General features: G+C 55.5%; 1 protein-coding gene across 2 annotated transcripts in view; it reads left to right on the top strand.

Annotated features, from left to right (window-relative positions):
* The window catches only part of CDH4 (cadherin 4), a 473,737-nt gene extending 466,805 nt beyond the window's left edge, over positions 1 to 6,932 (top strand). For both annotated transcript variants that reach the window (XM_061125799.1, XM_061125800.1), the window contains 7 exons: positions 2,327 to 2,580; positions 3,084 to 3,226; positions 3,657 to 3,890; positions 4,743 to 4,976; positions 5,158 to 5,297; positions 5,975 to 6,139; positions 6,646 to 6,932. In XM_061125799.1, the coding sequence (XP_060981782.1) occupies positions 2,327 to 2,580; positions 3,084 to 3,226; positions 3,657 to 3,890; positions 4,743 to 4,976; positions 5,158 to 5,297; positions 5,975 to 6,139; positions 6,646 to 6,852 (1,377 nt within the window). In that variant the 3' untranslated portion in view covers positions 6,853 to 6,932. The remainder of the gene's footprint in view (positions 1 to 2,326; positions 2,581 to 3,083; positions 3,227 to 3,656; positions 3,891 to 4,742; positions 4,977 to 5,157; positions 5,298 to 5,974; positions 6,140 to 6,645) is intronic.
* Positions 6,933 to 23,734: the final 16,802 nt, after the last annotated feature.

Here is a 23,734-nt window from a genome sequence, read left to right as displayed (position 1 = left end):
TCCCCCGCCCCCCCACTGCCGACCTGTCACAAACTCGGGGTCCGTGGTGCCAGCCCTGTCGATGGCTTCCTCATGGTACATCTGGTCCCTCATTTTAGAGAATGTGCTTCCTGACCATCTCGAATCTTTCACCCATTCATTCACATGAACACTTCATCCAAACTGAACATGGGAGGGTTTTACTTAACTTTATTGCTTTTTGTACTTGATCTCATTTCTCTTACACTGAATCTTGGTTAGCTCCAAATAATGTTAATTGCTAATTTACTTGAACCTACAACACACAGTTGCCCCTCCGCATCCATGGGGTGACTGGTCCCAGGACCTCCAGCTCAGGGAGACACCAAAATCCATAGATGCTCAAGTCTTTCATATAAAATGGCACAGTATTTCCACACAACCTGCACATACTCTCACATATATTTTAACTTATGATACCTGATACAATAACAACACTGTATAAATAAATGCCTGTGTATGGCAAATTCAGGGTCTGCCTTTTGGAAATTTCTGGAATTTTTTTCAAATATTTCCAGTTGGTGGTTGATTTAGTCCACAGATGTGAAACCCATGGATATAGAGAACTGACTTTACGTAATAAACTTAAAAAATAACAAACCAAACAGCACTGCCAACACCAGGAAGACCAAATGAATTTAAGACTTTTCTGCAAGAACTGTTATCCTCAGAATACATACCACGAAGGACTCACGATCTAAATACTGTCCTAGTCACTAGAAATCATTATTTTCTTGGGAGTTGTATTACCATTGAGCATCACCGACTCAATGGACATGAATCTGAGCAAACTCCGGGAGACAGTGGAGGACAGAGCAACCTGGCATGCTGCAGTCCAAGGGGTTGCAAAGAGTCGGACATGACCTAGCCACTGAACAACAACAAGATTTTATGTGGCTCCAAAAATCAAAGCTATACGACAAAACATGCAGCAAACTCATGCCCCCAGACTCCCCTCCACCGGGTCCTTCCCTCTGCTCAGGGGTGACCATTTTAACGAGGTTTTTTTTCCCTCTTTTCAGCATTTCTTTCTAGAAGTATGAGCAGGTACATACACAAATCCACACTCCTCTCCCCCTTTTACACAAGAGGCAGCACATGAAGGATGCTGCCTTTTCAGCTCACCAATCCATCCGGGAGGTCTCGCCACTTCTGTGTGCATCGCCCTGGTTCTTACAGCTGCAAATGTCCCCACTGTGTGGACGCTGCTCGTCCACCCACCAGTGCCGTGGAAACCGCGGCATCCTCTGTGAATGATACAGATGATGCTGTGGTGAACGTTCTCGGGCACGTGCTACTTCACATGCATCCAAGCAGAATTATTCAAGTTCAGTCGCAGTGTGACGTGCTGCTTGTTGTCCAGTGAGACTGCTGCGAGCTCTGCCACAAATAATTACACATCTTAGGGCCCCAGGTAGTTCTGTGCAGCTTTCGTCCTCCTCAACATGTGAAGATGACCCCGCAGGCCAGCCACACCCTGCAGACCACACCAGTGCTTATCAGTCAGGGTCCTAAGACCCCAACACGTGTGTGAACTGGAAAGAATGTTCACGCAGGGGCCCACACAGAGGTGAAGGGCCCGCAAGCCCTCAGGGGCTGGTGTCCTGTAACTCACCCCTGACCGGATGGGTGACAACAACTGAAGGATGTCCTCTCACAGCTCTGGGAGGGTCCCCCCAGCCTCGTCCAGTTCCTGGTGCTGTCCTTGGCTGGACCCATACCACCCCACCTCTGCCTCTGCGCCTTCACCTGGCCCCTCCCTGCATCTCAAGTCTCTCTCCCTTGACTCCCAGGCACCCATGCTTGGACTGGGGGCCACCTCAATCCAGGGCAACACCTCTCAAGACCTTCACCTTCATCACACCTGCAAAGACCCTATGTGCCCAAAGGGCACATTCACAGGCTCCAGGTGGACACATCTTTGGGGGCCACCCCTGCAGCCACCACAGCACGTGAGCAGCCTGGACAGACAACAGCCCCCCAGGGTGTCAGGGGCAGGGTGGGGGCTCCACACTCCCAATGCAGGATGAGAGCTGGAGGCCTGGTTGGGGGGCGCCTGGGGGAACTGTGGCCCCCAGGGAACCCAGCTGCTGCCACTCCCTGACTTGGGGGTGGAAGGTGAGGTGTGAGGTCCTTCAACCCCACTCTCTCTCTCCTCCCACTGCCCTAACCCCACAGGAAGCCAGACACAGAAGCTGGGGGACGGCATTCCTGGGGACCAGCCTCTTGGGCCCAGAGCTAGCAGGTGCAGACCAAGCAGCCCCGTGGGCACTAAGCCGGCTGCCCCTCTTGGTGCCTCTCATTCCAGGCAGTCGACTACGAGCTGAACAGAGCATTCATGCTGACCGTGATGGTGTCCAACCAGGCGCCCCTGGCCAGCGGGATCCAGATGTCCTTCCAGTCCACGGCGGGGGTGACCATCTCCGTCATGGACATCAACGAGGCCCCCTACTTCCCCTCCAACCACAAGCTGATCCGCCTGGAGGAGGGCGTGCCCACTGGCACCGTACTCACCACGTTCTCAGCAGTGGACCCCGACCGGTTCATGCAGCAGGCTGTGAGGTGGGCCCGCAGAGCGCCCTCAGGCCCTAGGAAGGGGTGCCTCGTGCTTCACAGAGAAGAGTCCTAAAGTGCCCCATGAAACCTGAGACCCAGAAAGTCCTGGGTGGGTGCTTAGGGGTGCCCCCAGGCAGGGAGGCCCAGTCTGGGGACAGCTGGATCACCAGCCACCCAGCTGCCCCAACACAAGACAGTGGGGAAAGCTTGAAGGACATTAATCCACGCCTAGTGTCAGACTGGGTCCGGACCCCACCGCTCATTCCTGAGCTGTGTGACTTTGCAAGTCACCAGCCCTCTCTGCTCCCCCGTCTCCCCTCTGTAAAGGGGGGTGATAGGAGAATCTGCCTCCCACGGTTCTTGTGAGGTTGAGTAGCCCGTCCTCCTCAAGGACTCCCAGCCACTGCTGTCACCGGCCCAAGTGAGAGGCCCCAGTGAGCTCAGAGAGCAAGCGGGCGGGCAGGAGGGGCTCCCCCAGCCCCTCGTCTCACCCCTCCTCCTCCCTGCAGATACTCAAAGCTTTCAGACCCAGCGAACTGGCTACACATTAACGCCACCAACGGCCAGATCAGCACGGCGGCTGTGCTTGACCGCGAGTCTCTCTACATCAAGAACAACGTCTATGAGGCCACTTTCCTGGCGGCTGACAATGGTGCGCCCAGAGGCAGGGAGATGTGCTGGGTGGGGGGCTGTGAGCGGGGCCCCCTCAGCCACTGGTGCCCCGGAGCCCCTCCCTCATCCATTCGAAGCCCGCCTCAGCCAAACAACACGATTGTTACTGTCAGGTTGGAGATGCCACCAAAAGGCAGGACCACGGTCAGCAGAGGACAGAGGGAGCAGCTCTGGCCAGCCGGCACCAGTCCTCCCACAGCGTGGGCCCGCACTGAGGCAGGGGCTGGGCTTGGGGGCTCCAGGACGACCACACGTCCGCAGGCGTGTGCCGCTTGTGCGTGGTGTGCAAATGAGTCGCTGTGTATGTCACACAGCAGAGTCAGTGTATGGGGCCATAGGGTGTGTCCTGGGCAGGCCTGTGCTCGTGGAGCCCAGGAGTGACCGCGTGACTGCCCATGTCCGACCCACAGGGATCCCCCCAGCCAGCGGTACTGGGACCCTCCAGATCTATCTTATCGACATCAACGACAATGCCCCTGAGCTGCTGCCCAAGGAGGCGCAGGTCTGTGAGAAGCCCAGCCTGAATGCCATCAACATCACAGCAGCTGATGCTGACGTGGACCCCAACATCGGGCCCTACGTCTTCGAGCTGCCCTTTGTCCCAGCGAGCGTGCGCAACAACTGGACTGTCACCCGCCTCAATGGTGAGCCCACCTCGGGCACCCGCCCACTGGCTGCCTGGTCGCCAGGAAAGTCAGACCGAGTCTGGAGGGCAGCCCCACCCAGGCCTGTCACCAGGGAAGCAGGAGCAGTGGAGTCAGGAGCCAGTCTCACAGGGGCTGCGCAACCCTCTCCTGCAGGGCAGGGGCCCTGCCTACTCCAGGGCTCAGCCACCAAGGAGGCCCCAAGGCAGGCCCCAACTTTGTCCTTTAAAGAGCTCCACATGACCATTCTGCCACTGTAACCGCATGTGACCGAGACCACTCCCCGAGCCAGTCATCGAACAATGGGCCCCCCCACCACCACCATGTTCCCTGAGGCACTTTCCTAGCCATGGCCTTGGTGGACAGGGCTTCCAAGTTCTGGAGTTCTGATAGCATTTACTTGTTCCCCAAACCTTGCCAACACAGCATTATTGTTTTAAAATCATTTTTCTAATTTCTTAGCTAAAATCACTGTTTCCACTTGCATCTTTTAACTACCAGTGGACATTTTTTCATCTATTTGCCATTTTTTGCTTCTGTGAATTATCTGTTCAATGTCCTTCACTATTTTTCTTTGGAATGGTTTTCTTTTTTTCCCTAATTGACTTGGTAGAACTCTTTCTATGTTAAGGAAATAATTCCTTCATACTACATGTTGCAATTGGTCTATTCCTGAATTGCCAAGTCTCTTAACCTTACAGGACAACAGATGGTGTGTGGTATGTGTGTGTGCATGTGCGTGTGTGCCTATGTGTGTCTTAGCCAGACAGGCCGAGCCTCTGCCTGCGTTCGTCTGGCTCAGGAGGGCGGGCTGGCTGCCCGCTGAGCAGAGCACGCCCCGCCCCCACCCAGGTGACTACGCCCAGCTCAGCCTGCGCGTCCTGCACCTGGAGGCCGGGGTGTACGACGTCCCCATCACCGTCACGGACTCGGGGAACCCACCACTGTCCCACACGTCCATCATCAAAGTCAAGGTGTGCCCGTGCGACGACAACGGCGACTGCACCACCGTGGGCGCAGTGGCGGCAGCCGGGCTGGGCACAGGTGCCATTGTGGCCATCCTTATCTGCATCGTCATGCTGCTCAGTGAGTGCGGCTGGAGGTTCCGGGGCGGGGGGACACCCCACCCACCAGAGTCTGCCACCAGCCCAATCCAGACGAGGGGAGTGGTAATGGACACGGGCCCCAGTGGCCACACGTGCCCGCCTTCCACACACTCCCGAGGGTGCACACACGCACGCCTGCTCACAGCAGCCCCACCCCGCAGCCATGGTCCTGCTCTTCGTCGTGTGGATGAAGCGGCGGGAGAAGGAGCGTCACACAAAGCAGCTGCTCATCGACCCCGAGGACGACGTGCGGGACAACATCCTCAAGTACGACGAGGAAGGGGGCGGCGAGGAGGACCAGGTGAGGCTGTGGGGGCCTGCCCAGCCCTGCTGAGCACACCCCCGGCAGGCCCTGTGACCTCCCCTCAGCCCTGTGCCCCCACCCGCACCTCCCTCAGCCACTGACCCCAGGCCTGTGCCACCCTGCATCCCGGGGCTCGTTGAAGGGGACCTGGGAGCTGTGGGTTGGGCCTCACTGGGGATTTGGGGTGAGCCTTACCAGGCTCAGCTGGTCAAGAATCCACCTGCAATGTGGGAGACCTGGGCTCAATCCCTGGGTTGGGAAAATTCCCTGGAGAAGGAAAAGGCTACCCACTCCAGTATTCTGGCCTGGAGAATTCCATGGACAGCACAGTCCATGGGGATCACAAAGAGTCAGACTGAGCGACTTTCACTGTCACTTTACCCCATGGAAGCTTAGAGATCCTTGTGAAGTGGGGTAACAGCAGTCCCAGGTCAGTGACGAGGTACAGAGCAGGTGAGGGGTGGACCCAGGTTGTGGGGGGCTGGGGGCACAGACCCTACATGTGCCTTGAGGACAGACAGGATCTGATGGACAGAGGCGAGGCAAGCCTTTCAGGGAGGACAGACCAGGTGATAGAGCCGGATGAGGATGCGCCCCATGGACCTCCCCCCTGTCTCTGCCTGCTGTCCCCCACCCTGGGCCCCCTCGTGGACTCCACCACCCCCCCCCCACAGGACTACGACCTCAGCCAGCTACAGCAGCCAGAGGCCATGGAGCACGTGCTGAGCAAGGCCCCCGGAGTGCGGCGGGTGGACGAGAGGCCCGTGGGCGCCGAACCCCAGTACCCAGTCAGGCCCGTGGTGCCCCACCCGGGAGACATCGGCGACTTCATCAATGAGGTGGGTGGTCTGGTGGGGGGTGGGGGGGCGGGGGGGCACACTTGCTCACACGGACCAGAAAAGCTCACTTTTCTGTGAGGGGGTGGCGTGAGGAGGCAGATTCAGACCTGGGTTCACTGAGCCCTGCCTGGGGGTGTGGTGGGGGGCAGGCCAAGCCGCCCCCTGACCACACACTTGAGGGCCCCTCCTGACATCTGGGATCTGAAGTTCCAGCCAACAGGGTCCCTCCCTTAGCTCGCTCCCCCCCAGTCTTGATACTGAGCCCAAGGTGCCCACCTGCCAAGTCCACGGGCATCAAGGGTGCGCCCCACCTCTGCGCATCTTCCTTTGTGGGAAAGGGGGGCACGGCGAAGCCGGTGTGTGGCCGCCTCCCCCGCCAGGCCAGTCGGTAAACCTTGCTCTACTCAGCTCTGAGACCCCTTTCAAGGACATACGGCAGCACTTACTGAGCACCTACTGCACGCACGGCCCCGCCCCGCACTCTAACCCCGTTTCTGTGGCCCCAGGGACTGCGCGCAGCCGACAATGACCCCACGGCGCCCCCGTACGACTCGCTGCTGGTGTTTGACTACGAGGGCAGCGGCTCCACAGCAGGCTCCGTCAGCTCCCTGGACTCCTCCAGCTCCGGAGACCAGGACTACGACTACCTGAACGACTGGGGGCCCAGATTCAAGAAGCTGGCAGACATGTACGGAGGCGGTGAGGAGGATTAACGGGCTTCCCCGCCGGACGCAAAGATGGACGGACGGACGGACGGGAGGAGCAGGACTGGAGGAGGCAACGGGCCTTCCCGACCCGCAAGGCCGTGTCACTCCGTGGTGGGGGTCCCCACCCTGCCCCCGCCCCAGCTGTCTGGCATGAACACTTGACCCGCGGCTGACTCAGCACTGAGGAGAGCAAGAGGCACTCTGTCTTAACTTGAATTTCTTAGGACAGAAGCACTGTTTTAAAAAAAAAATGAAAGTGCCTTTTGGTACATGTATCAGATTCCCTCAAACTCAGGAGCGACTAAAAGCAAGCAGACAGACCCCCCACCCGGTCCTGAGCGCCCCTAGCCCTGGCTAGTCCCAGCTCTGAAGGCACCAATTAAGGAATTGGGAAGAATGTGTCCTTTTTTTTTTTTTTTTTAAATCTTTTATCAAGAAAACAAATGGGTGACTTGCTTGACAAAATTGACAAAGAACAACAGGTCCAAACCCCATCAGCCCCTCTGAGTCCTCATGCTTTGCTGTCCACAGTCAGGGTCTCCTACCCCATGGGGTCCCCAGGTCAGCACGAAGACCCACCTTCAGCTTCTGCAGCAGCGAGTCCCCTGGGTGCAGGCCAAGCCCGTGGACCCAAGACCCACTGTGACTCTGACTTTTGCCCCGACTCCCAGAAGCTGGAAACAGCTGGGGCCGTCCCTGATGTTCCCCATGGCTGCCCCTGGCCATCCCCAGGGCCCCCCAGTCAATCATTAGGCCTCCCCCAGGGCCAACTGTGACCCTGAAAGCCACCCAGGTCCCCACTATCTTTGGTCCAAGACAGTATGGTGTCCCAAGAAACCACAAGCAAAACCAGCCAGCATCCCACCAACCCCTGGCATGAGCCCTCCACCCTCTCAATGAGACTCCCAAGGAACCCCAAGTCAAAGGCCCCCAGACACGCACCAGTCCAGCCCCCAAAGGCTCTGGATGTCTCTGGCCACCGGCAGGGCTGCACCGACCACAGGGAGAGCTGATGCTCACTTGGGGTCCAGAAACCATCACAGCCAGCAGGAGACTCTGGGGTCTGCCCCAGCCCTGCCCCTCTGGACCGGTCTCTGGAACCCAGGAGCTGACAAGGATGGCAGAGGTCTACTCCAATGCCGAAACAGTCCCATCATCTGTGCCGTCCATCCCACACATGTGTCTGGGCCATGCCTGCCGGGAACAGTCTCCTTTCCTTTGGACCCATGTCAGCACCCAGCAGCTGCTGGGCCAGTTAGCTGCTCAAGCTCTCAGACCTGGATGTGCCCTCTTGATGGGCAGTGTGACTCTCAAACCAGACTCCAGGCTCAGTTCCACAGGACAGCAAGAGGCGCTGCGTCCCAAGGACCCACCAGAGCCCCTGCTGTGTTTGCCAGGGTTGCGGGGGGTGGGCAGCTAGAGGGGAACGGGTGAGAAAATGCCCTGGAGCAGCTTCTCCCCCAAGCATCACCCAGGGATAGCCTGCCTGGTATGAAGGCACCTGGGCTGGCTGGAGAGGCCCCTCCAGGGGAATCCTCACCTGCTCTCGGCTCCCCAGCAGGACTTGGCATCGGGCCTGCCCTGGAGCCCCACCCTGGGCCTGCTCCTGGAGTCAGGCCTCCAGAGGACCTGAGACAGGGGTGCACATACTCCCCATGTTCTCCATGGAGGGGGGGTCTTTGATCCACACCCCCGCCCATGGCCTGCCCCCAATGCCATGGTCATCCTCTTTTCTAAACAGCTTCAGCCTCAAAGATGAACTTGAGTGTACACGTGTGTGTGTGTGTGATCTGCGTGGGTGTGTCTCCGCTGGACGTCAGGGTCTTCCCCAAACCAAACTCCTCGCTAATTCCATCCACTCTCCCAGGGCTGAGCTGAGCTGGGGAGGCGACTCGGCTTGTAGCCTGAGGGAGGCAGGTCCATCCTGACCCTGTCCACAATGGCCCAGGGAGGGAGAAGGGACAGGTGGACGGAGGCAGCGGCCACTTGGGTCATGTACTAATGCCCCCAGGCACACAGGCCATCTCACAGACCTGGGTGGGTAGCCTGCCGAGGTGGGGGGATACCCGCTTCCTGCTATGCAAATCGCTCGGGGTCAGACAGCCAATGAGGATTGTCCCAGCACCTGGGGGCGTGGCCATTTGAGGACTGCTAGTGTCCTCAGGGTTGGTGAGATGTGAGCTGGAATCTCGCGTTTGTTTTTTTGAGTCAAAGTTCTAAGTATGAATATGGGGTGGGGGACCCAGACAGCTGTGAACTCTCCACACTGGACTCCTGAAGCCTCCTTGGGTCCCCAGGGTCCTGGGATTACCCCAGGGATGGGGTGCCAGGCCCAGCCCACAGCTCGTTGTCCTGAACACCAGCCCCCCAGCCTCCCTGCAGCTCCTCTCCCCCTCCTCTCATTACTGCCAGGCCCCCACCCCACAATCTGTCTATGTTACACAGGCCCCATCCCTGCTCCCAGGCAGCCGAAGAACAGCCCCTCCTCACCTCCACCCCAGACAGCCCCTGGAGACCCCCACCCACTCCCAGAAGCATCCGGGAACTCTGTCCCAACCAACGGTTAGCATTAGCTACACAGTCAGTGTCAAACGTTTCTCACGTAGCTTGTAGATGTGACGGGTCCAGACTAGGAGGGGCGACCAGAGAAGGCCTGGACTCAGCGCTGGCGAGGTGCTCGGGCAGGTCCTGTGCCCGCAGAGATTTTTGTTCTTGTGACCAGGACTCACCTGCAAGGACACCCCAGCCTTGAGAAGCAGGCATCCCCAGCCCGGGGCCCCGAGCCTATCAGGCCTCGGCAGCCCTTCCGGCCTTCCCCTTCTCGTGTTCTCAGAACACCCAGGCGCCAGGCCTCCCACCGCCAGAGCGTCAGGGTACCAGCCAGCCATCAGGCTTCCCTACTGTGAGCACCACTGACCCACCCAGGTCTTCGAGACAACTCTGTTCTCTCTGAGGGGAAATGTCAGGGAAGGGAGTCTTGGGTTTTGTCAAGGCTGAAAGGAACACCAAAAAAGCAAACACAGTCTCCCCCACGAAGAGCGCCCTGTGAGACAGTCTCTGGCCATGTGGTGTACATACGACAGGCTCCGCGATGCCGGGATCCCATGGGGGGAGCACCTCTGTGTATAATTGGAACGCGTTTCGCTTTTCCTTTCTCTCTCCTTTTCCCTTTCTGATTTTTTTTTTTTTTTTTGCATGTTTCTTTCTGACAATGGACAACATGTGTAGCAGCCCGCATGACTATGGTTGTTCTGGGGAAAGATACTGGAGTATGATGTATTCTCACTGCAACTCTGAGCATCGCGCAGTTAGACAAACGTTCCAACTTTTTTTGTAATCGTCAACAGCACAACTATTTTGTATTGTTGTTTGTATCATTTTGTACCAAAAAAAAAAAAAAAGGAAAAAAAGGGAAGAGCGTTGATGTTTTCAATGTGTTTTTAGTGCCAGGCAGTCTTGGTTCCACACTGCGCAGTGGCTCCGCAGGGTCGTCGTGTGCGGGAGCGGACGCTGCTGCAGGGGAGTAAATAAAGCCCCCCTTTTACGCAGTCGGCCTCACCCTGGTTTGTTTTTCTTCAAGTGTCCCTGTGAATGGCAGATGGATGAACACAGGGGCTTTGGTGTCGAGAGTGGGGCTTGCTCGCTCGGCAAACATCTCAGGACCCTCTGTGTCTCGGCCTCCATTCTGGGCTCCAAGCACAGCCCTCAACAGAACCAGGCTCCTTACACAGGTGAGGCCCAGGGGTGTGGACAAGCAAGACCCAAGCGCCATGTGTCTAAATATGGTAACGTTCCTAGAAGGTATAAAGCAAGCTAACAAACTGCTAAACAAGGTGCGTCCCGCCTCCTGCCTTGGCAGACATACCTTCGTAACAGCAGGAAAGGCCTGGGTCACGTTGAGGATTCTCCTGCCCCTCTGATTCTCTGTGCACCTCCCACCTTCTCCCCACCACAGGGGCTCTTCATTCCAGCCCAAACTGCAGCCCCAGCCCCATGCCGGCCAGAAACCCCAAGGCAAGTGGGCCCAGTCCTCCAATGTTCTCACAGCACAGCCTGCCCTCGACTACTGGCCTGAGTCTGAGCTGCGCTGGCTCACACTTTGCTGGTCACAGAGCCACAAAGGGGACCCCCAGGGACACTGCTGGGCTCGCTGGGGCTCTGCCAGCCTCAGGGAAGCAGCTCGGAAAGGCTGAGGGGTGCCCAGCTCAGCCAGTACTAAGTGATGCAGTCAGACCCACAGAGGGAGCCCCAACCACCCCCACCAGGCCTTTCTGGGGCTCAAATCACAGCTAATCACAGGCGCAGCTGACAATCACAGGCACAATTAGCACTTGCCTCTAATGACATTCACAATTAGGCAACTGCTGTGGGCCTGGGATAGGCAGTCAAAGAGGGGTCGGGCACAAACTCCTTGTAATCAGACCCCCGGGGCAATGCCCGGGGGGTCATTCTGCTTAAGGTCACCCTCCCAGCTCCCCAAGTGGCTCAGCACATTCTTTACTCAGCAGGTAAAGAATCTGTCTGCAATGCAAGAGACCCAAGCAGGAGATGAGGGTTAGACATGGGTTTGATCCCTGGGTGGGAAAAATCCCCTGAAGGAGGAAATGGCAACCCACTCCAGTATTCTTGCCTGGGAAACCCCAATCCATGGGGTTGGAGGCAGAGGCCTGGCTGTCCCTAACAACCAGGCTGGCTCAAACAACCACAAAGGCCAGCCTGGGGCCTCTCGGAAACCAGGCAGCCCTTTCTCTGACCCCAGGGCCTACCCTTGGGTCATTTTGTTAGAAAGAGGTCACTACGTTGCCTACATGTGGACATAGGCCCAGGAGGGCAGTCAGAGCAGTCAGTTCACAGGCGAGCACTGGCAAAGCCCCTGGTGCCTCAGCTGCTCGACCAAGGAGGTCGGGTTCAGCCAGCAGTTGGGGGAAGGGGCAGACTCTGGGACCGACGTGCTGGGGGATGCACACAGGAGGCCACGGGAGGCAGTGATACAGGATGGCCCTCCATATGCCCCAGCCACACGGCAGCCCCCCCGCACAAATCCGATGCCCACCCCCGAGAAAGCTTCCTTGACAGGAGAAGAGCCTGAGCAGAGGAGGAGCCAAGGCTCGGAGAGTGATGGAGAACAGGGCCAAGAGAAGAGGAAACGGCTGTGTGGGTGAGGGCAGGATGTGGGAGGCAGGTGGTGGACTGAGCCCCATGGAGGCCCTGTTCCAGCTTGGCCCAGGCGTGGGGAGGACCCGCACTCAGCTCTGGCCACATGGCTGGATACCCTGTGCCGGCAGCAGGATGGTCTGGAGCTCAGGGAGATGTCAAGTGGGACAGACGGGGGGTCATCAGGGCACAGTGGAAAGTGGACACCGTGAGCGGAAGCAGCCGCATGTCACAGGAGGGGGTGATAAAGGACAGAGCGGAGACTCAGGGCTGGGAATCCCCAGGTTAATGCTGGCGGGCCCTACAGATGGACAGACTGGTGGGCAACTGCACCCCCGGGGGCTGCTTTTGGAACCCAGCAGAACCCTGTGCCTCTCCTTCCCCACATACACACACACGCAAAGGCCCCTCCACACCCCCTGTCTCTCTCTGTAAAAAAGCTGAGTCTCACAGGCCTCCCAGAGTCACAAAGGAGTGGCTACAGCAGCTAGTGAATACTGCATAGTCACAGACTCAATGTTGATGCACGACTAAAATTGTCAGCAAAGACATGCTACACACCCATGTCGACAGCTTCCACTCTGAGAATATGGTGCCCTCTATCAACATGCAGGGCTTCCCTGATAGCTGAGTTGGTAAAGAATCTGCCTGCAATGCAGGAGACCCTGGTTCAATTCCTGGGTGGGGAAGATCCGCTGGAGAAGGGATAGGATACCCACTCCAGTATTCTTGGGCTTCCCTTGTGGCTCAACTGGTAAAGAATCCGCCTGCAATGCAGGAGACCTGGGTTGAAAAGATCCCCTGGAGAAGGGAAAGGCTACCCACTCCAGTATTCTGGCCTGGAGAATTCCATGGACTGTATAGTCCATGAGGTCACAAAGAGTTGGACATGACTGAGCAGCTTTCACTTTCACTATGTCAACATACAGAAGTTACAAAAGATGGACTTCACCCCTGATCCCACAGAAATGGAATAATTTTCCAACAAGTGGGGATTTGTAAGCAGCTCTTTGCAAGAAAGAGCTCTTCGCAGGAGGCCCTTTTGCCTTGTCACTAACCTCAAACCAGGCACCCCCATGCTCTGCTCATCTCTGGCCCAAGCACACCTTTCAAATCTTTGATCACACAATCCCTGGCCTAACCTATTGGGTCTCTCCATAGATCAAAGACATAGAAAGGAAGACCAAGCAATTAATAGATAACCAGGGCTCTATCCCAGCTTCCCCCTTCAGTAATCTCATGAACAAAGTACATGAACAAGACAGCAACTGAGGAAAGATCACAAGGAGCCAACGAGCCTACAGGCAGTGGGGGCCAGCCCCCATCTCCATGATTAACTGACCTCACTTCCTCTTTCCCCCTTAAAACCCTCATGGCTAAGCAGAATCTTGGGACTCCGTTTTGGGGGACAGAGTCCCTTCTCCCCAGATTGCTGATTTTCTGATTAAAAGCACCATTTCCATTCCTGCCAACACATGCCACTCCAGTATTGATTTTTAAGCAGTGAGCAGCCAGACCTGAGTTCAGTAACATTTTCACTTAAGAAAAAAAATAAACTTTCACCCTGAACCCAATTTTAACTGATAAACACAGGCTGGGTGCTATCTCACAAGAGCCCGGAGCACTCTCAGCTCTCCCAGGCTCTCCTGGCTATCCCTTCCTGCTCTCCCATCCTCTCTCAACCCCTAAGTGCCCTCTCCCCCAACACATAGTCCTCCTCCATCTGCTCAGGGACATGCCCCCGGGAGCTGCCCCCATCCCAACAGCCCAGAGCCGGGTGAGGGAGGTGAAGGAGGGCTCAGGTGCCACAGATCTGCCCCAGCAGGCCTGTCCACAAAAGCAGGGGTGCTGCCAGCTCACTGGACCTACCCCCATGGCGCCCAGGGCAGGCCTCTCAAGCACAGCCCTGAAGCACCTCAGTCTGGGGAAGAAGGGTAGCGCATGGGCACAAGCAGAGTTCTCTCTCGACCCTCCATACTGCAGCTTGAAGCAGCCTCATCAGAGACGGAAGGGCCCCTGAGCAAGGGTGGGGTAAGTAGTTCAGTCAGCCCCCTTTGGAGGTGAGGCCAAGGCCAAGGCCCCCAGGGGGGCCCACCCTAGAATGAGAGGGCCTGAAGACCACCCTACACTCCCTGTACCTGCTAACCTGCCCAGCAGCTCCCCGGAGGCCTGGGTGGCAGTAAGTTCATCCTGACCCAGGCCCTTAGGGGTTGGATCGGAGTGGGGGACACTCTGCAGCCTGGAGGCCTCCTAAACACTGACTCAGCTGGACAGCATCAGACCTCACCAAATAAAGGTCCTCAAGGTTGACCCTGAGGAAGCAGGAGGCCCTGGACACTAGCTAAAGGGGCAGGGATGGCTGGGTGTCAGGGTCACTTGCCCACAGTCAGTCATGTCCACTCCCTCCACCCTCCCTCCCAACCCACGTGCTCCATCACCACTCCCCCCCCCACAAATAATGCCCACCAACCCTGTCCCCAACCCGCCCCACCACACACACACACACACAAACACACACACACAGCTGTCCTGACTCACAAGAGGCTGAAGGGCGCTGTCCGCGGTGCTGACTTTCAGCTGCCTGGCCCTGCCCCGTGTGGCCTCAGGAAGCGCCCATGGGAACTTCTGCCTGTTTGGGAATAAATCACCTGCTTGGGAACTTACCTCAAAGGCAAGAACTGTGACAGAGAGGAGAGGTCTGGCCCTGCTGAGCTCCTGCCATGGGGACACCGCTTCTCCTGGCCCTCCCCTGCTGGGCCAGGCAGTGGGGAGGGGGCCCAGCAGCCGGGGCTCCACGGGAGCAGCCCACCGCCTTGCACGCCTGGGAGGCTCTCGTGGTCCTCAACCATCAGACTCCTCTGCACACAGAGCTCCCCCGCCAAGATGGTCCTTCAGTTCTCACCATCTGCCTCCTTATGGGATTCCTTCAACAACTTCACTATTGAATGTTCATGGGTTTTACCTCGAGTTTTCCCCCGAACTGTCTCTACATCTTGGCAGGGCAGTGATCGCCCTGGCTGTCCCCACTGTGCTCCAAGCAGCCAGCATGGCCTGGCCAAGAGGAGCCGGCACCCCAGCTGATGAGACTCGCTAACCAGGCCCCTGCTCCCCGCCTCCCTGGGGCAGCAGCGAGTGTGTAGCCAGGGCCTGGCCAGAGTCCAGCTTGGCTCCTCCTGGAGCTTCTGACCTTGGACAAGTTCCCTAAAGGTCTCTGGGTCAACACCACCTCCCAGTGGGTGGCTGAGAAGATGAAGATGAACTGAGAGGAGATAAAAGCCAAGTGCCCATGAGTACTTCAGAATGCCCAGGGGTGGGCAGGCACCCAGGGGACCCACACTACAGGGCCAGCCCCCAGGGATGAATGCTATGGTCAGCAAGCAGGCAGGGTGTGCACATGTGTTTGTTTGCCAAACAGGCACCATCTCCCTCCACCAACCAACCAGGCAGCTGGTGGGCACTGCACCCTGGCCCTATTGACCGAGACCTCCACCCACCACCAAATGCTGTAGAAGACTCTGGGGGATGACTTAGGGAGGGGGCAGGAAACTTCCAGAAGCATGCTGGCCCCAGTGGCCAGGCAGGAGGTGGGAGGTGAGCACTCTGCACCTGGAGCCAGGAGTGGGTCTGTGCTGGCAGCCAGCATAGGAAGGACTTTTTCTTCCTTTTAAATTTCTGGAACAGTTGCCATGGAAACAGAGGCTGGCAGTCAAGAGCAGCTGAGGAGGAGGCATAGTTGGGCTCCGATCAGCTGGGCCTGTGGCCAGGTGGGGACAGTCACCCGCACCCCACCCCTCTGACTCTGTAGAAAGAAAGAAAATCTGGATTCTCAGCCTCTCTTGGAAAGTTACAGGACTTCTCTCTAGGTTGAGTACCAGGCTACAGGTATGGAGGAAGCCGGGAGAGGATGCTGGACGTGAAGGGCCAGTGACTATGCCTGGAGCAATCCAGCAGGTCTTTCACATGCCCTTTGCAGGATGGCGGGCACCAGCCCCTGCCCTGCCTCATCCTGTTAGCAGGAAGGGGGTCCCTGGTGACCCTGGGTGGCTGGTCAACCACAAGTGGTGAACAGAGATGGGCCAGGCCATTTCAGGGCCTGAGGACACATCTCAGGGCATGTGTCTACTTTCTGCCTGCTCAGCTCAGGCCCTAGGACTTCTCACATGGGAAACCGGGAGGCCCATGAGAAGGACCTTTGTCAGGTTCCAGGGCTGCTTCTTCATATTTTCTGTCTGGTGGTGTTGGTGATGAAATAAAAATTCATATTGTAAGGCAAGCAAGAAAAAGTTAAATCTTTTTCTCTGCCCTGTGACCTCCCCCTTCCCCTCTAGGGTGCATTATGAAATAACCAGACCTCCCCATCAGCAGAAATATCTGCTCAACCATAAAGATCAATTTTGCTTTTTCTGGCACTAGCCATGTAACTCCCTAGAAGATCACACTTTCTCAGTCCTTTCTCAGTCCTGGAAGGCGCTCAGATGACCCATCACTCACCTTATGTGTGCAGACATCTTTGGTGTGCATTATGGACAAGACCCCTACGTCATTTCCCTTAAAGATAAGGATTGGTAGAGAAGAGACTAACCAGATGACCTGGGGAGACACCTGGGCTGCACCTCGTGGAAGTTTGCAGCTTAAATACGTACTGAGAGTGGCTCAGTTGTGTCCAACTCTTTACGACCCCATGGGCTATACGTCCATGGAATTCTCTAGGCCAGAATACTGAAGTGGGTAGCCTTTTCCTTCTCCAGGGGATCTTCCCAATCCCCAGGATCAAACCCAGGTCTCCCACATTGCAGGTGGATTCTTTACCAGCTGAGCCACAAGGGAAGCCCAAGAATACTGGAGTGGGTAGCCTATCCCTTCTCCAGCAGATTTTTCCAATCCAGGAATTGAACCAGGGTCTCCCGCATTGCAGGCAGATAATTTACCAACTGAGCTATCAGGGAAGCCCTAAATACGTACAGAGAACCTCGTCAATGTCTCTAGCTATGTCACCCATACTCTGCCTATTTGACAAGATTCCTGGTTCCTGCGTTAAAAAACATGTGACTGTTGTTGTTCAGTCGCTCAGTTGTATCTGACTTTTTGCAACCCCATAGACTATATAGCACACCGGGCTTCCATGTACTTCACTATCTCCTGGAATTTGCTCAAATGCATGTTCATTGAGTCGGTGATGTCATCCAACCACCTCATCCTCTGTTGCCCCCTTCTCCTGTCCTCAATCTTTCCTAGCATCAGGGTCTTTTCCAATGAGCCAATTCTTCGCATCAGATGGCTAAAGTATTGGAGTTTCAGCTTTAGCATCAGTCCTTCCAGTGAATATTCAGGGTTGAGTTCCTTTAAGACTGACAACAACAAAGGCAACTTGAAACCACTGACCAGATACACAGTGTAAAAGACCAGTGACTGTAATCATGTAACTCTAGACGTGGCCTGAGGAAGCAACAAGAGGGAACTGTATTCTAGACTATGACAGATTGTGAGAAGGTGGCCCAAAGTCTTGACTACTGTTAACAGGGCCTGGTCCAGTAATAGCACATCGAGTGCCCAGCAACAAAATCCTCACCTGACCAGAGAATGAGCACAGGGGGACAAACTGGTCATGAAATGCCTTCCAACTCTGCATAGAAATTCAGGCCAAAAGGGAGGAGACTGTACACAAAGACTCTTGCCCGCCACCCAGTTCTACAAGAATCAAGTCACCAGCCACCACAGTTGCTGACCTGCAGCATAGCCCAACAGGAATTCACGGCAAAGACCAGGGCAAGGTGCTTTGGGCTCTGGGGAAACTGGCAGGACTGGCCTGCAGGTAGTCAGATATTTTTAGGAGAGAATCTTAGGAAACCAGTTTCTTGCCTCTTCCCATACTGAGGAAAGCACTAAAACCATTAACAAGAGACCTACTCAAAGACAACAGTTACCTCCCACCAAGCTGTGTGCTTGGGTGCCTGCACCCCACGAACAAAGTCACATACATGGACTTCCCTGGTAGTATAGGGGATAAGACTCTGCCTGCCAATGCAGTGGACACAGGTTCGATCCCTGGTCTGGGAAGACTGCACATGCCACAAAGCAACTAAACCCGTGGGCCACAAATACTGAGCCTGTGCTCTAAAGCCATTGAGCCACAACTAAAGCCCATTCTCCAAGATGAGAAGCCACCCTAAAGAGAAGCCCAGCCCACAGGGATCAACAAAAGCTCAGTGCAACCAAAAACAAATAATTTTTTAAAAGCTCACTTATGCTGCCCCTCCCCTCATCTCCTTGAGACATCCTCAGAGCCCTTTGAGAAGCTGCCTCCTAGGTTATAATCCACAGATTGGCACAAAAACTTCCCATTTCTCTCTCAGATTTGACCAGTGTTTTCACGCACACAGCTGCATGCCCATGCTTTTTAATAACATTTTGGTAGCTTCACTGGGGCGTTCTGGGTGCATGGAGAGGTACTCCACTCCCACAGACCTGGGGGGCGGCCACACAGCTGCCCCTCGGGCAATGAGCTTAGTAATGGGCCCTCTGGGCTCTAAACCCAGGGCATCAGCCAGGTTTCTGCCACTCCCCAGGGAAGTGAAGATGGAAACTGCACTCTGAACAGGTGCCTTGGTTAACCTCTCAGCCACCCTGGGGTTGGGGGTGGGGGTGTTACTATTGTCTCCACTTTAGAGATGAACAAACTGAGGCCCAGTGGGTGAAAAGGCTGCATCCAGAGGAGGGGACGCGAGCCCCAACTCCGTGCTGCAGGAGAAGCAGCCATAGGCCAACCTTGCCAGGAACCCAGTGAGGGCAGATGAGGTGGGGGGAGGCCTGAGGACCCCACCCTTGCTGCAGGTGCCCAAATGAGGGGCCGGGGTCTGGCGCTGTCACCCCCACCCACCTCCCTCCCTGCATGACTCCCTTCTTCCCCAGGCCCACCTCTTCCAGAAATCCCTGCATGCTCTCACCCACAGTTGACAGAGGACTCCCTCCCAAGGGGCAGTCCCTCCCCTCCTCTCAGTGGGGAGGGGTCCTTGGCCCAGCCAGACTTGGGGACTGCACCTGGCTTCCTCGCTGAGTTTGCCCTGCGAAGGGGAGAAGGGGAGGGTCCATGAGGGTGTGAGTAAGGAACACTTAAGACAGGTTCCTTCCAGGGTGGGGGCTGTAACATTGGGGTGGGGTGGGGGTGAGGGGGCAGTCTTCCATCCTTCCCCAACCTCCTGGGAGCTGGTTCTCAGGGCCTGGCTGCTTTTGCAGACCTGGTTGAATTGACAAGTGAAATTCTTGCCACCACCTTGCCCTAGCACCTCTGAAAAAGGCTCACTGCTGGGCCTTCAGGCATGGCTGGATCAGGTGCTCCAAGAACACCACTCTTTGCCTCTGTATTGACCTTGGTTTCAGCCATACTCTCCAGAAACACCAGCCAGAAAAGCTGACTTCCTACCAGCCCCCAAACATGTAGAGCTCCTGTGGACTGCCCACAGCCCTCCCCCTGTACCCCTTCCACTCCTCCCACCCACTTTGATCCCCCCTCCCTACATCCCCCATCTGCCCCCTCTCACACCCTCTCTCTCTTTTCCTTAGCATGCCCCAGCTTACCACCACTGACTGAAACAGCCACTGCTGCCAGCAGCAGCAGTCCCTCAGGGGTCATCTCCCATCTTTAAAAGGCCTTCCTTCAGCCTCCTGCCCCTCTTCCCATACAGTCTGTTCCCAAGGTTATGTACACAGCTCGACCCCAACCCATCCTCTCTCTACCTCCACCCCCTACTCAGCAGCATCCCACCTGCAGGGCATCCCTGGGAGCAGGGCAGCAGCTCACCACTCTCTGGCGCTCCTTGTCCCCAGCCTGATAATTAAGTGTGCTGGCCTGAACCCTCACGTGGCACTGGCGACTCTGCAGCTACATAAATTGTGCCACGCCCCTTCCCTGGGTGTCACTCCCAGACACCGTGGGCCTCCCTGGCCTCCCCTCTGCTAACAGCTCCTCATCTCAGGCCCAGCAACAGCCTCTATTCACCTGAGCTAATGCCCCAGGTTACTGGCCACATCAGTATAGTAAGTACCCTACTTACGAATGAGTTCCATTCCAAGAGCATAGTCATAAACCCAATTTGTTCAAATTAGCCTAGGTACCCAACTAACACAATCGGCTATATAGTACTGCACTGCAATAGGTTTACAATACCTTTCATACAAATAACACATAAAAACACATAAAAACATAAAAAACAAACACAACAAATAAAACCTTTTTAATCTTATAGGACAACACCTTGAAAGTACTACAGCTGGCATACAGGGGCCAGCACTGAGTGAGCAGGCAGGGAGAGTTACTAACTGGAGGAAGGGAAGGAGGTGGGAGATGGTGGAGCCAAAAGATTGTCAACAATAGGAGACAGAGGGCAAGTCGCAATTTTACTCACATCTGACGTTGACGGAACACACGTTAGCATCTTTGAAAGTTCACAACTTTAAGGTTTGTATGTAGGGGACTTACTGTAGTTCGTCCCTTTTACTCCCGGGTAGTACTGCATCGAGGGCTTCCCACAGGGTGCAATGGCAAAGAATTCACCTGCCAATGCAGGAGATATGGGTTTAATCCCTGGACTAGGAAGGTCCCCTGGAGTAGGAAATGGCAACCAACTTCAGTACTTTTGCCTGGAGCAATCCATGGACCGAGGAGCCTGGCAGGCTATAGTCTATGAGGGTCACAAAGATTCAGACACAACTGAGCACACATGCAAGCATGGTTATTTCACTGAATAAATAACCTCCGGTTTATATGCGTTCACCTTGATGGAGTACATTTATATTAGAAAAAGTGACACGGTTCCCCAGGTGGTCCCGCCATGTCACACAATGACAGCACGCATGAAGTTCCATCTGGCCAGGGCGCCCACAATGTGATACCATTGATCATCATAGTTTGAGCCAATGTGGGCACGTGGTGGCAACTTGCTGTGGTTTTCACTTGCTCCTCTCAGATGACCAGTAATGGTGAACACCTTTCCATTCATGTATTGGGTCACTGGCATGTCTTCTATGAAGCACCTATCCAAGGGCCTCGCACATTTCTTACTGAGTTGTCTATTGACTGCTCAGTTGTGGAATTCTTCCTATTAATGTATGCTAGACACAAGTCCGCTGTCAGGAGTACACACCACAAATGTTTTCTGGAAGTCCCTGGCTTGGCCTCTCTATGTCACAAGAGCACCTGATAAGCGGATCTGTAAGTTCCAATTTTCCAATCTTTTCTCTACAGTTTGTGCCTTCTGTCCCCTTAGAAGTCCCTGCCCACTCCCAGGTCACAATGATCTGTGACATCTTCCTCTAGAAGCTTTGTGGTGTTAGCCCCATTTTCAGGCCTGTGATCCATCTGTAAGCGACGCGTGTGGTGTGAGGGTAGAGCCAGGGTGCACATCCCCCATTGGGATCTGGTTCACACCAGCAAAAACCTAGTGACCATAATGTATGGATGCATTTCTAGACTCTATTTTGTTCATGGATCCTATCTGTCTTTACACCAATACTGTGCTGTCCTGATTATTTTATCTCTACAGAAAGTCATGAAATCCAGGGGTGGAAATTCTCCAATTTTGTTCCAAACTGTCTTGGCTCTTCTAAGTCCTCTGCAGATTCACGTAAGCTTCTGGAATCAGATTTCCGTTTCTATGAAAACTGCTGGGTTCTGACTGGAATAGCACGGAATCAGTCCAGACAGAACCACTGTCTTCACAATACTGGGTCCCCTCCAAGGGCTCAGTGTATTTCTCCCTTCAGGTCCTCTTTCTAATTTCAATGTAAAGATCTTTAACTGCATATATTCCGAGGTACCCCCATGTTTTCGGTGGTGGTGGTGATGCTCTCTTTTGTACTTTCTACCTTTCTGGTACATGGAATTACATTTTGTTCTGGATACTGACCTTGCACTCTGATATCTTACCAAACACACAGCTCAGTTTCAGTGTGTTTGTAGAGTCTCTGGGGATTTCTATGTCCGTGATTGTGTTGTCTAAAGTCCTGCCTTCACCTTCTTCATCTCCAAACCACATGCCTCATTTCTCTCCTCTGCCTTTCTGCCCAGCTGCCACTATAGTTCCCTGGGGGGTGCACATGGTCAGAGCAGACATCCTGGCCATGGTCCTGGCCCGGCCCAACGGCTGTCTATCCCAAGCCCACACAGGAATGTCAGTCGGACTTGAGACAACTGATAACGATTGTGCTGAGACACTGAGCAGTACCCGGTGCTCATGGGAGGCATAAACACAGACACGTGTGTGCCTCTCAGCTGCTGGCCACACTTCTGTCCGGGGTCATTCCTAGGGAGTGTCAGTCTGCACCTGGGCGAGGCCCTGGGCAGGACGACCAGACCCAATCAGACGTGCAGATAAGCTGGAACCAAGGCTGCACCTGCAAAAATGCAAGTACTGCCGCCCTTCACTGACTGAACTAGTTTATCTCAGGGCCAAGAACTTATCATTGTTCAGTTGCTCATTCACGTCCGACTCTCTGCAACCCATGGACTATAGCACGCCAGGCTTCCCTGTCTTTCACTATCTCCTGGAGTTCGCTCAACCTCATGTCCATTGAGTCGATGATGCCATCCAACCATCTCATCCTCTATTGCACCCTTTACTTCCTGCTCTCAATACTTCCCAGCCAAGGACTCAGTGAGAACAAAGTAACAGTCGTGGGGGAGAGTCCAAGTATGACCTCAGTACTCAACCTCCAGCATTCTGGTGCAGAGGGAAGATTGGAAATCATGCCCTGGTGCTTCCTGCTAAGTGTTAGTCACTCAGTCCTGTCCGACTTTTTGTAACCCCATGGGCTTGTACTCGGCCAGGCTCTTCTGTCCATGGAATTCTCCAGGCAAGAATACTGGAGTTGGTTGCCATTCCCTTCTCCAGGGGATCTTCCCAACCCAGGAATTGAACCCGGGTCTCCAGCATTTTAGGCTGATTCTTTACTATCTGAGCCACCAAGAAAGGCTCTAAAAATTCACATCTACCCTCTTTCATCGCCAGCATCACAGGTGTTATGGGCTGAACTGCCTCCCCCACCCAAAAATTATCATGCTGGGGGGGTCCCAACACCCCAGGAGCTCAGAACGTGACCTCAGAACATGGCCGGGTCCTCACAGAGGCCATCAAAGCTCAAACGAGGTACTAGGGCAGGCCCTCACCCAAACGACTGGCATTTTATGAAAGGGAGAAATTTAATCACGGAGACAGATGTGCACACAGAGCAAACGGCCCGGCAGGCAAAGAGCGACGCTTCCACAAGCCAAGGAGCGGCAGCACGTGCACAACCGCCAGGAGCCGGGGAGGCCTGGGCGCGCCCTCCACACCACACTGCCTGCACCTGGGTCTCGACCTCAGCCTCCAGCACGGAGACGACCAACCGCAGTGCTGCGTCACTGGGGAGACCGACACAACATGGGTCAGACTGAGGCTGTAACTTGACAGAAACCCACGGATCTTGGGAGACCCAACAAACCAGTCAAAATCAACATGAGACATGGACGCCAACTGCCATCACACAGGCGAGGCTGGCGGCGGCTCTGGCGAGACCCGTGCTGGCATGAACTCGGCGGCCGAACCCCTGGCAGAGGCCCCCTCAGGAACCACAGGGCTTCAAGGCCAACCTGTCACTCACCGCCAGACAGGGCGGGGCCTCCAGAGACCACACCCCCTCCAACAAGGTGGGTCTGCGTCAGGGCTGGGGCCAGGACGCCCACGTGTCCCCACCCCCGCCT

This window comes from Dama dama, chromosome 23 (assembly GCF_033118175.1).
Source record: "Dama dama isolate Ldn47 chromosome 23, ASM3311817v1, whole genome shotgun sequence".
In the NCBI taxonomy this organism is placed as follows: domain Eukaryota; kingdom Metazoa; phylum Chordata; class Mammalia; order Artiodactyla; family Cervidae; genus Dama; species Dama dama.
This window is presented reverse-complemented; position numbering and strand designations above follow the sequence as displayed.